Genomic DNA, 13585 nt, shown 5'->3' with positions numbered 1-13585 from the left:
AGCCACCGAGTGTCTGAGCTCCTCATTCGTAAAAGTAAGCAACCGCGTTGTTTAAAGTACTGTGATATGTCTCCGATTGCTATTGTTTACATCTCGTAAAAGACAGCCAGAATGGATAGTACGATTTTAACTGGATGCCTTATGGAGTTTTTTGTACCCTCTGTGAGTCATCAGTTAAAGAATAGAAAAGGAGAGAAAACATTATTGCTCTTCGACAACACACCAACTCATCCATAATAAACGAAAAGGACAGTTTCATGAAAGTGGTGTTTCTCCGACCTAACGTAATCTCGTTGTGAGTTTTCAATTGGCATTGCAGAAACGAATTGTTATGTAAGTTGTTGTCAAAAAGAGGAGGGAGAAGAAAGTTTGTTGAAAAAATCATAAAAGTATTGATTTGAAAAATGCATCCTACATGATCGGAGCAACGTAGGACAGTATAGATTGTAACGGAACATAATTTGAAAAAATCTAGGACATATATTTGGGATGGTGGAAAGTTCTCAAAGTCTAATAGAAAATGGCGAACAGAATGATATGCCTCAAGTGCTTAACATGTTAAAAGAAGTTAATCGTCATGCACGTTATGAGGAAGACGTTCAACAAAGGATGACTGCCTACGCTGGAGACCCAGGGCACCAAATCATGCAGGATACCGAAATTTTAAACCTCGTCACAGATGAAGCCGATGCCGCCAGCATCTCATCAATTAGCGGTCCAGAAAACGAAGATGAAAATATACCGGCTGCTTCCGAAGGTTCTACTTGTTTGAATACTGCCTTGCGATGGTTTAAAGCTCAAGATGATATCGACCAGTATCAGCTATGTGCCCTAAAAAAAGTTTCTGACTTAGCTGCTCGTAAAGGGGTATACTTGCTTAAACAGACCAAAATTCGTGAATTTTTCACGTTAACTCTGTACATTTGTACTGTAAATGCAAAATACATGACATATTTTTGGTTTCTGAGGTTGTAATGCATACAGTGCCACTGTACTTTTCTTTGTAATTATAAAGGAGAGTCATGTTATTATGAATGTATGTATTTTTTTACTATTAAAAACAGTCTTGATCATGATTGATTTATCTAGGTGACCGGTTTCGACCACTACTGTGGTCATCTTCAGACCTACATGTTGTATACAAAGCTTTAATTAGAGTAGTGATTCTCCAACAGAAAAAGGTTCCTACTCAGCGGTAATTCATCGTTTTATAGCTTTATAACTTTATGTATTTTCTTTAATGTATGTAGCCCTCTAATTAAAGCTTTGTACACAACTTGTAGGTCTGAAGATGACCACAGTAGTGGTCGAAACCGGCCACCTTGATAAATAAATCGTGATCAAGACTGTTTTTAATAGTAAATATTTGTAAGACATTGATCACTGCCTCTCCCATAATGTATTCAAAAGTAAATATGTATTTTTATTGCTAAATTGGTAATTAAAAGTATACAGTTCGATTATCCGAATAAAGAGGTTTTCCGAACACCAATGTCGCAGAATTAGTTCGGATAATCGATGTTATACTGTAACTATTTTACATTTAAGTAAAAGTCAATACTACATACGTATGGGTCCGATGAAGTTAATTTTAAAGATGGTCGTTGTCGGTTGTTGCCGTTATGGTTTCCGGAGTATTGATTACTGTACTGTTACTGCATATAAAAGAGAAAATTTGGACTAATGAGGGCCGGATAAACGAGATTTCACTGTATTGCAAATTTGGTTGCATATATTCCAAGGAAAGCGTTTCTGAAAAAGAGAAATTTGTTAACATCGAGTACAGGTTTAAGTGTCAAGAAGTCATTTCTGAAAGTATTTGTGTGGAGTGTAGCCATGTATGGAAGTGAAACATGGACGATGAATGGTTTGGACAAGAAGAGAATAGAAGCTTTCGAAATGTGGTGCTACAGAAGAATGCCGAAGATTATATGGGTAGATCATATAACTAATGAGGAGATATTGAATAGGATTGGGGAGAAGAGAAGTCTGTGGCACAACTTGACTAGAAGAAGGGATCGGTTGTTAGGACATGTTCTGAGGCATAAAGGGATCACCAATTTAGTGTTGGAGGGCAGCGTGGAGTGTAAAAATTGTAGAGGGAGACCAAGAGACGAATACACTAAGCAGATTCTGAAGGATGTAGGTTGCAGTAGGTACTGGGAGATGAAGAAGCTTGCACAGGATAGAGTAGCGTTGACAGCTGCATCAAACGAGTCTCTGGACTGAAGACCACAACAACCGAAAAGAGCCCATGCGCTGGAGTCCCTGCCGGTCCTTGCTATAGAGATGAGCGCCCGGTCACGTTTCCCAGCGCGTACAGTGCCAGCCAGCACCCATATCGGGTGGTCGCGAATTCTCCAGGCCACACCTCGCCGTGCGCTATCTGGATGTGGATCTGGAACTGCATGCGCCCCTGGCTCCTGTGGACAGGCCCCTGACCTGCGTCTGCGCTGTGAAGGTCGCTGCTTTCTCCGCAGAGTGGCGATTTCTCGGCCGGTGAGTCCGAGTGCCAGCAGTGTGGCGGTAAAAGCGCTGTTTCCCTTTCTGCGCCAGTGGAGCAGGGCGCGTGTTTCGCACCTATATAAACCGCGTCCAAGGCCGGGGCAAACGTCACAAGGGCACGCGACCGCACTCCGCAGAACGACCACTCGCAGTACTCAACTCGTCTTCAGTATGGCCTGCAGAGGAACCGCCGTGGTACTGGTGAGTAGGCGGCTGCACTTGCATTCCCATTAAACACAGTTGAAAACAGCTACGTACAATGCTAAAAGCCTTGACCTCGATCCTCGGATGAAAATTATTTTACTGGCAGTTAATGTGACGTTGTCACCTCCACAAGATACAAAAAGATGCCCTTCTATAATTCCTCTTTCTCTTAGACTAAATATTGAAAGTTCGTTCTATAAAGGGGCAGTAAAATAAAAACCGAACACCCTCCCCAATGGGATGATGGAATGGTGCCATTCAAAAGGAATCACCACTCGGGGGACGAGAGGATCAAGTCCTGTTTCGTAGGACGCAGTCAGCAGGTGATGGGTCCACAACCGCACCCACTTCCTCGTCCGACTGAAACCGTCGTCCAAGAACGTCTTTCTCCAGGTCGACAACGAACTGAAAATCACTAGGTGAACGATCCGGGCTGTACGGGAGATGTTGCGGTGTTTAACAATCAAATCGCTGAAGCGTAGCCTTCGTTCGTGTGGGGGCGGCTTGTCGTGTAACGGGATGAGTCCGTCCGACAATATTCCTGGCCATTTTGACTTTATCGTTTGTCGCAGTTTCTGCTTAGTGTCTTCATAGCGCTACGCACTGATCGTGGTTCCACGCTCGAGGAATTCGATCAGCAGAGGACCCTGGTAGTCGAAGTTACACGATAACGCCTGCCCTACAAACTGGACGAAGTCTACGCTTCAGAGATTTCGTTGGGAACCACTGCAACATTTTCAGTACAGCACGAATCGTTCATGGTGTGATTTTCACGTCTTTGGCGACCTGAAGAAAGACGTGAGTGGGCGTCGGTTTCAGTCAGAGGAGAAGTACAAGAGTGGGTGCGGTTGTGGATCCGTCAGCGGCCGACTTGGTTCTACGAAACAAGAACTGATCCTCTCGTCTCCCAGTGGGATAAATGTCTTATCGAGTGTGGTGATTGCATGATGTTTGGTGGTGAATTCCTATGGGACCAAACTGCTGAGGTCAGCGGTCCCTAGTCTTACACACTACTAAATCTAACTCAAACTAACTTAAGCTAGGGACAACACACACACCCATGGCCGAGAGAGGACTCGAACCTCCGACGCGGGGACCACGCGAACCGTACAAGGAACCCTTGACCACGCGCCTGCCCTCGTGGCCTGTGGTGATTACTTCTGAATGGATCCATTCTATGGTCCCGTTGTGGTAGTTTTCATTTGACAGCCCAACATATTTGATTAGTAGCAAGAAGAAAAAGCGGAATTATCTTAACGGCATGAGCTAAGGACGAAACTGGCGTAGTCAGTGACCTCAGGCTCGTTGCTAACATGTCGATGCACGGCCGCGAGAAGAAATATTGGTATTTAAAATGTCTGTATGGGCTTTGCATCGCAACGATTCTTAAGAAGGTATCGGACTTGATGTGAAGAATTTAGAATAAACTCATTTTCTGTTATTGAACATGCGATGTGCATTTAAGGCTGCTGCAATGGCGTCCGATCAATACGATCGCCATATTAGAAACTTGCAGCTTAACTCGACGCTCACCAGAACAAAATGCCGCAAAAAATGTTTTAAAAAACTATCTTCGGGCAAGAAACTGTGATAACATTAAATAAAAGCACCATATCTTTCAAGGGCATATTATTAATCGAAGAAGTACAAAGGTAATAATGTTGCCACCTTATTCTAGCCGTTCGAACAGAAAGCGCGCTAAAAAAGCTGAATCCGATACCGCAGGTGTCTTTCAAACGAACTCCAAACAATTATCCAAGGTTTGTATACTTCACAAACATTTACGTAACTATTACACATTTACAAACATCTCTTTGCTGTAACAAACAACAATAGACAGACGATACTTGGTCTTGGGTATAATTTAACCATTCTCATAAAGCCGACTCAAAGCGGATCTTCGGTGAAATAATTCTTCCGTGAAATAATGGTTGCCATAAATCCCCTTAATGGATGAAAATTGTTAAATTACTGCAGAAACTGCAATAGCTCTTGAGAAAAGGAATAAAGGAAGAAATATTCTATTTAAAATACTTTCTAAGACAAAAAAAGACGCACCACGAAGAAATTATCCGAATGGGTCGGAAATCGGTAGATGTGATGTACTTGTACAACCGAAAAAATCTGAGAGTAGCACTGGAAACCTATTTCCTCAATTATTTTCTGGATATTTTCCAATTCCCGTGTTTTTCTACAGTTCCTCTAGTACCGTGGAAGTTATAGCCCTGATGTCTTAACAGATGTCCTATCATACTTTCCCTTCTTCTTGTCAGTGTTTTCCATATACCGTACTCTTTCCTCGCCGTTTCTGCGTCGAATCTTCTCATTCCTTATTTTATCAGTCCACGTAATATTCAACATTCTTCTGCAGCACTACCTCTCAAAAGTTTCGATTCCCATCTTTTCAGGTTTTCCCACAGTCCACGTTTCACTACCATACAATGCTGTGCTCAAAACGAATATTCTCAGAAATTTCTTCCCCAATTTAAGGCCTATGTTTGATGCTAGTATTCTTCTCTTGGAGCTGTAGACCACATGGGCATTATTGCGGACCCCTGTCTTCCCCGACGGCGGCAGCATCTTCCAGGAGAGTACTTATCCGTATCGCAAAGCCAGAATCGTATTACAGTGGTGTGAAGAGCATAACAGTAAATTCACACTCATGTCCAAACTCGACTGATCTGAACCCACTGGAACATATCTGGGAACGCTATTGGGAGCCATTTGCGGACCCACAAACCACCGGCCGGAAATTTAGGGTAACTGCCTGATCTTTGCGTAGATAACAGGTGCTACGTACCTCCGGAAGCCTACTTAGGACTTGTCGAATCTGCGTTCCAATGGTAGACCAACACGATATTAGCCAAGTGGTTGTAATATTTTTTCTTGTCATTGTAGCAGGCCATGATTGAAAAAAAAACCTAAGTGAGTATTTCTCTTAGAGCAGTACAGTTTAAATGATACAAGATTAAGATAAAGTCAGCCACATCCAGGATAGCTAGCGTATATACAATTCCGGAAGTTTAGAATCCTTAACAGCAATTACGACATGAAGGGAGACGTTGCCTGGAAACAAAGAACGTCAAAGCTCTGCAGCAGAGCGATAGGGGACATTTATCAAATTCGTTATCAAAGTGTGACCCCGATGAAAAAACGAAAATAGCTACAACCCAAAAAAACAAAAACTCCAAGTTTTTCTTTGAAATGACCTGGGCTGCAATAGCGACGTGGCTATCGGAAATCTAGGAAGACTGAACTCGCCTGTTCATGTGCATCTACTGTTCACAATACATCGTATAGGAATGAAGCAAGTTGTGTTCTACGCGAGTGGTTTTTTCCTGAATCCGTGCTGATTCTTTGAGACACACGTCTATTCCTCCAGGAACGTCATTATGTATTAACTTAAAATGTGCTCTAGGATGATGCAACAGACAGACGTCAGTGATCTTGGTATTTAAATTTGTGCATACTTTCTTTTGCTCTTTTCATGAACAGGAGTAACCTTCACTCTTTTTCAAGTCACGCGATGCTATTAGCAGCCCAAGAGATTCTCCGTAAACATGAGTTAGGTAAATGGCGAAATCCACACTGTATTTAATATGAATCCCGTCAAGCACTGGTATCTTGTTCACTTTGAACCACCTTAAATGTAGAATGAGATTTTCACTCTGCAGCGGAGTGTGCGCTGATATGAAACTTCCTGACATGTTAAAACTGTGTGCCTGACCGAGACTCGAACTCGGGACCTTTGCCTTTCGCGGGCAAGTGCTTTACCAACTGAGCTACCGAAGCACGATTCACGCCTGGTACTCACAGCTTTACTTCTGCCAGTACCTCGTCTCCTACCTTCCAAACTTTACAGAAGCTCTCCTGCGAACCTTGCAGAACTAGCACTCCTGAAAGAAAGGATATTGCGGAGACATGGCTTAGCCACAGCCTGGGGGATGTTTCCAGAATGAGATTTTCAGTCTGCAGCGAAGTGTGCGCTGATATGAAACTTCCTGGCAGATTAAAACTGTGTGCCCGACCGAGACTCGAACTCGGGACCTTTGCCTTTCCCGGGCAAGTGCTCTACCAACTGAGCTATCGAAGCACGACTCACGCCCGGTACTCACAGCTTTACTTCTGCCAGTACCTCGTCTCCTACCTTCCAAACTTTACAGAAGCTCTCATGCGAAGTTTGGGAGGTAGGTAAATTCTTAGTACTGTCAAGAGAAGAAAACTCGAAATCATTGGCCATATAATGCGCAAGAACAAATACAACTTGCGCGACTAATACTTCAAGGAAACGTTGACGGCAGACGTGGTCCAAGACGTAGAAGATTATCCTCGCTGAAAAACTTCAGCCAGTGCTTTCGATTGAGCACAGAATCGCTGTTTGGACAAGTCACGAAAAACAAGAGTTCGCTAGGGCTGCATTCCACACTCCACATTACTTTTACAGTCTATTCTGTAAAGATTTTCCGATATTCACTCAAGCGCCAGAGAAACTTGCATAGGCATATTCAAATGCAGAGATATGTAAACAGGCAGAATACCGCGCTGCGGTCGGCAACGCCTATACAAGACACCAAGTCTGGCGCAGTTGTTAGATCGGTTACTGTTGCTACATTGACAGGTTATCAAGATTTAAGTGAGTTTGAAAGTAGTGTTACAGTCGGCGCACGAGCGATGAGACACAGCATCTCCGAGGTAGCGATGAAGTGGGGATTTTCTCGTGCGCCTATTTCACGAGTGTACCGTGAATATCAGGAATCCGGTAAAACATCAAATCTCCGACATCGCTGCGGCCGGAAAAAGATCCTGCAAGAACGGGACCAACAACGACCGAAGAGAACCGTTCAATGTGAAAGAAGTGCAACCCTTACGAAAATTGCTGCAGATTTCAGTGCTGGGCCATCGACAAGAGCGTACGAACCATTCAACGAAACATCATCGATATGGGCTTTCGGAGCGGAAGACCCACTCTCGTATACTTGATGACAGCACGACATAAAGCTTTAGGCCTCGCCTGGGGCCCGTCAACACCGAGATTGGGCAGTTCATGACTGGAAACATGTTGCCTGGTCGGATGAGTCTCGTTTCGAGTTGTATCGAGCGGATGTACGTGTACGGATATGAAGACAACCTCATGAATCCATGTACCCTGCATGTCAGAAGGCGACTGTTCAAGCTGATGGAGGCTCTGTAATGGTGTGGGGAGTCTGCAGTTGGAGTGATATGGGACCACTGATCCGTCTAGATACGACCCTAACAGGTAACACGTACGTAAGCATCCTGTCTGGTCACCTGCATCTATTCATGTCCATTGTGCATTCGCACGAACCTAGGCAATCCCAGCAGGACAAAGCGACACCCCACACGTCTACAATTGCTACCAGAGTAGCTCCAAGAACACTTCCGTGAGTTTAAACACTTCCACTGGCTACCAAACTCCCTAGACATGAACATTATTGAGCATATCTGGAATGCCTTGCAGCGTGCTGTTCAGAAGAGATCTCCACCCTTTCGTACTCTTACGGATTTATGGACAGCCCTGCAGGATTCGTAGTGTCAAATCCCTCTAGCACTACTTCAGACATTATTCGATTCCATGCCACGTCGTGTTGCTGCACTTCTGTGTGCTCACGGGGGCCCTACACGATATTAGGCAGACGTACGTTTCTTTGCCTGTTCAGTGTACTTTAGATGAGAATTATCAAGGAGTGGTGGTTACTGGAATTATCATCAATAAACTCAGATATGCTGATGACACTGTCTTACCTGCATCCATGCTGAAAGATCTGCAAGAACTACTTAATACAGTTACCAACTAAACTTGCTACTGAACGCCAATGTTGTTGAAGGATGAGATGCCCAAGAGCGAGAAAAGGCACAGTAAGTTTAATCGGAGTAATTTAACTTCAGTTGTCGGAAACTATGTCGATTCACCGTCAGTACAAAACATATTGGACATCGGCCTGGAGTTTAACCATAACACATCGTCATGATTGCTGGTACACATAATAAATACCAAAAATTAACATTTTACTGCGAGAATAGGACGTGCGTTGAAATAAGCATTTACGACAGTTTTAAATTGCTCGCCTTGAGTAGAATCTCCAGCGGTGCAGGAGAATCAACGGCGGCGGAATATCAACGCTGGTGTCGATACACGTCGAACAAAACATCGGCTTTAATCTGAATACACGTACGAAGTACTTATTGACATAAACTAGATTTCATATTATTAGTCTGGGATACATCGTTTCATAATTTAAAAATAGTCTCCATCTCCCGGTACCGATCAGGGCTTTCGGGAGGTTTCCCTTGGTTCTAAGGCAAATGCCAGCACAGAAAATCCCCTGCCAAATATTACCGACTGCCGCTCCCTCTGTACCACTACCAGGTCGTCTGATATTTGGCCGGAACCCTGACTCTTCAGTGAGTAATTCACTCCACAACCCGTTCTAACTTTAGGGGTAGGAAATGATAAATATTATTAAATAAGCAAGTGAGAAAGAAAGCAATATGGGTGGTGCTCTACGATAACCTAACCTGTCATACTTGACAAATTCAAGGAATATTTCGAAGTCAATCATACAAAACAGGGGATATCGGCCGAAAGTTGTAGATGTCTCTCTCGGCATACATCGTAAGTATACGATTATGAACATGTTTTGAACGGTAAATTGACCATTTTGTATCTTAGACACCCAAGGCATAAGTCCACTTATTGTTTTTCCAAGGTATCCTACTCTCTCGATGAAATTTAGATATATTTCAAAGGAGATCCGTTTTCTCGTAAAGCCATATGTTCCAATAACGCTGAAGAACTTAAGTTGCTACGATACAATTCTGCCTTATTCCTTAAAGCTTTAATATCTCGTTTGATGTTTTCCTCCAGTTCTGCGCACTTATATTTCATGGAGCTTTTCACTAAATAATTATTGATTCCTTTCTGGGCCATAGATAGTTAAATGATTTGTCCAAGAATTACATACTCTTTCACCCATCACAGTATCATTAACTTAAAATTGGCAAAATGGTGATTTGAAACTTTACCAACAAAAATATTCGACGATAAATGAAGCAATTCTTTGCGAGTGTTGTCATCAAAATCGTTGTTGCCGCTCGAGCAAATCCTACGGAACGAATAGATTTCGTAGTATTGCATCCTTCCTCGGCTCACCAGTATAGATTATGGATTTACATGAAGACCGCACCTTTGCGAAGCACTCTGCACGGGAAAGTTCGTATGCTCTCCACCACTCAAGCCATTAGGAATGTAAATGCGCTTAAATCTCATGAGTGCACATAGGGAAGTGGCTATGCGGTTAAACCCTGAGCCTTACATGCAATCCCAATTAATGAAGCACTAGTTTCTGAGTAAGCTCTACAGCCATTTCCGTCCGTTGTCTTCATCTAATCTTAAGAGTGTGCTTTCAATATCCCAGCGCAGACCTCAGCAGGATATTAGAGTCAACAAAATGTCATAAACTTGCCCGTCAACCAACATCTGGCATTTCTGACTTGTTCGTTTACCAATGTAGTTGGTAACTTTGCATATGGGTTAATCTATATATGCTGACTGTCGTGACAATGTGGAAAAACTGCAGTGTTTTACTACAGAGGCCCTAGCGGATGTAATTTGCCTGTCTACAGTTGAACTGTGGGACATAAAAATGCGTCAACTATACTACATTTATGTTGTTATTCCACAAGTAATCGCATGGTGTGTAGCAGAGGATAGTGGTGCAACAAAGTCATATTTATTATTTTGACCTCGAGGTCATAATACGACTTATACACTGGAGGAATAGATATGTCTCTTGATTCCTACCTATAAGTAGGCTACCGTGATTTTGAGAGCAAGGCTGCCTTAGCACCAGAGCAACCGTCAACATGCTGCCATCCAACAGAACTTTCGTCCATGTATAGGAAGCATTCACACAGCGCAGTATCAGGCAACACTGACCAGCGACAGAAACAAAATTTCCGAGGAAGTTCTGTCACCAGTGACGTATCGTGTGGAGAGGATACAGAACTGTTACAACACTGGGAGCAGTGGCATGGTTAACATTAACTTGGGGAACCATCACCGATGAAATTACCATTAAGTGTGATCTTTCCGCTGAGTAAATATTTCTATATTTATTTTTAGAAAACGACTCAATTAAAGAACATGAAACTTTTACATCTTCGTCTCATATCCCATTTTCATTATTTGTCGTGGTAGTTAATATTTTGAAAGTGAAGTGAAAGTGAGAGGTGGCACAATGGGTAGCACTGCGGCTCCTAGCCGGGAGGGGGTGGCAGAGAGGGGGGGGGGGGGGAATCAGAGGGCAGGGGGACAGTGAGGGGGGGGGGGAGGTTCAGGTCCCCGGCTGATCGTCCCCGACATCTGTTAAAGGCCAGGATGGTTCATTTCGACAGGACACGGCCGAATCTCTTCTCCAAATCGAAAATGCGCTTCGTCTTGATGACTTCGTCCTGTCGACGGAACATTAAACTGTAATCTTCCTTGCCTGCTGGGGTGGCCGAGCGGTTCTAGGCGCTAGAGTCTGGAGCCGCGCGACCGCTACGGTCGCAGGTTCGAATCCTGCCTCGGGCATGGATGTGTGTGACGTCCTTAGGTTAGTTAGGTTTAAGTAGTTCTAAGTTCTAGGGAACTGATGACCTCAGAAGTTAAGTCCCATAATGCTCAGAGCCATTTGAACCATTTTTATAATCTTCCTTCCTTCGAAAATAACGAATCAACTGTACATATACATAATATTTTGCGTCTTTTAACATGATCTGTGCATACACCACGTTTGCTACACTTTGGGTCATAGCTTGCTGCATATTACACTCACTGACACAAAAAGCGAAGCATCCAGATGGAGAGGATGAAAAGGAATGTGTGGTGTTATAGCAGTGATTACAACATCTGGTCCAATTTGCAAAGAACTTGGCAGTAGAGCCCTCTTATTTAGTAGCGCGCTGCACCCCACTCTTACCTGGATATATGCGCTGATTGGGTTGGGAAGGTGTCAAAGCCGTTGTATCTTCTCCTCAACCAAGGTGGTTCACACCTGTTGCAAATGATCCTTAACATCTTGGATACTGGTAGCAGGATGCAGCTGACGTCCAAGGTGGTCACACGTATGGTTTATCGGCGCTATGGCGACGAAACTACAAGCGCCTGGCCATAACTGAGGATTCTTTGAGTGCTCTCGGAATGGCTCATCGGACTACAACACATGAAATATTAGTTCACTTCATTACATGAATGATAGGAAGTTTTACTAAACTTGATACAATCTTTTGTCACAGGAGTGCTTGACAATTTACAACTGTCGCTGACTTTTAAGGCATCACTGGATGCACTAATTAAAAAAAAACTGTTATTTTGACGTACAATTTTAAACATTTACGGAAGTACATTTCCATCTGCGACTTGAATAATTACTTAGTCTCACTCAATGATGTTGACTGCTTCAGCCAAGGTCACAGACTGAGGCAGAGCGCTTCCATACTCAGCCCTTTATTGACCTCTGTGTGAGTGCACTGCTGTGCAGAGAAAGAGGGTGTGGTCCTCAGGGGCGCCTCCCATTCGCAGGCTCCAGTGAGACCTCGATAGCTGTGGTATTGATGTGTGTTGCCAACTTTGGTGTGGCATCGCGATGTCTGGATGATATCACAATTGGGGACAGATCTAATGATCTTGCTGGCCACAGGAGTGCGTCAACATCACACAGACTTTCCATAGAGACAAGTGCTAAATGTAGACGAGCTTTGTCCTGATGAAAAATGGCACCACAATACCGTCGCTTGAAAGCTAACACCTGCACACGCAGGTGCCTGTGATGTACCTTTGTGCCGTCACAGTTCCCTCGAACACTACCGGCCGCGACATGAAGTCATTCTCGATGGCTCCCCATGGCAAGACACCAGCAATAACATAGCTGTGCATCTCCAAAACATTGGAGACACAGGGTCCTCTCCAGCTCGCTGCCATACCGCTAACGCTGGTCAGATGGCGTAATGCAGAACAGCGATTTATCGCTGAGCACTATGCAACACTGTTCATCAGCAGTCCACGCTTACTGGTCAAAACAGGACTCCAGACGCAGCTCTTTTTGTTGTTATGTAAACGGCAGCAATGTACAGAGCATGATAACTACTAAGCAACTTAGTCGATTACTACAGAGGACTTATTAGGTCACGTGCGGTAGCGTTCTCGCTTCCCGCGCCCGGGTTCCCGGGTTCGATTCCCGGCGGGGTTAGGGATTTTCTCTGCCTCGTGATGACTGGGTGTTGTGTGATGTCCTTAGGTTAGTTAGGTTTAAGTAGTTCTAAGTTCTAGGGGACTGATGACCATAGATGTTAAGACATTCCTTTTCTCCAAATTCTCTTTTCAAAATTTCAAAATGTTGCCCTTGTGTTCTCTATTTAATTTATTTTATTTATGATTTAGCATATGGGAAAACTGCAGAAAAATGTGACGTGTAAACCAGAAATGTAAGAAATATGTCAACCATTCGCAAGTATTAACAGTCTCTGTACATAAAAGAAAATTTCTGACTGACTCATCATCACCCAGCACAAACCGCTCAGGACAGAAACTTGAAATCTGGAGAAGATGTGGATCTCATATTGTAGGCTTCGTTTGGAAAGGGATTTTTCTAAATTCCAACCATAAGGGGGTGAAATAGGGATCAAAGGTTTTTCTTGAAAATGACACTTCTAGGGCAATTTTGAAGCTAGGCTACGAAAATTGGTATCTGGTTTCTTGGTCAGAAATAAAGAAATACGTGTTTCATTATTTTTTTGGAAATTTAATCCTATGGGCCTTAAATTGCGGATGGAAGTATTTTTTTTAAATGTCTTTATTAAAGAACTACTAAAAAAC

General features: G+C 43.4%; 1 protein-coding gene and 1 non-coding gene across 2 annotated transcripts in view; one reads left to right on the top strand and one right to left on the bottom strand.

Moving 5' to 3' along the window:
- Positions 1 to 2630: 2630 nt before the first annotated feature.
- Positions 2631 to 13585, top strand: part of LOC124774760 — a 33245-nt gene continuing 22290 nt past the window's right edge. Inside the window, exon 1 of the mRNA XM_047249506.1 lies at positions 2631 to 2706. Coding sequence (XP_047105462.1) covers positions 2677 to 2706 — 30 coding nt within the window. The 5' untranslated portion in view covers positions 2631 to 2676. The remainder of the gene's footprint in view (positions 2707 to 13585) is intronic.
- On the bottom strand, positions 6729 to 6803 carry Trnas-gga. The gene has a single exon. It is a non-coding gene; the product is annotated as a tRNA-Ser (tRNA).

The sequence above is a fragment of the Schistocerca piceifrons genome, chromosome 2 (genome assembly GCF_021461385.2).
Source record: "Schistocerca piceifrons isolate TAMUIC-IGC-003096 chromosome 2, iqSchPice1.1, whole genome shotgun sequence".
NCBI lineage: Eukaryota > Metazoa > Arthropoda > Insecta > Orthoptera > Acrididae > Schistocerca > Schistocerca piceifrons.
The sequence above is the reverse complement of the archived record's forward strand: the minus strand, read 5'-3'. Positions and strand labels throughout refer to the sequence as shown.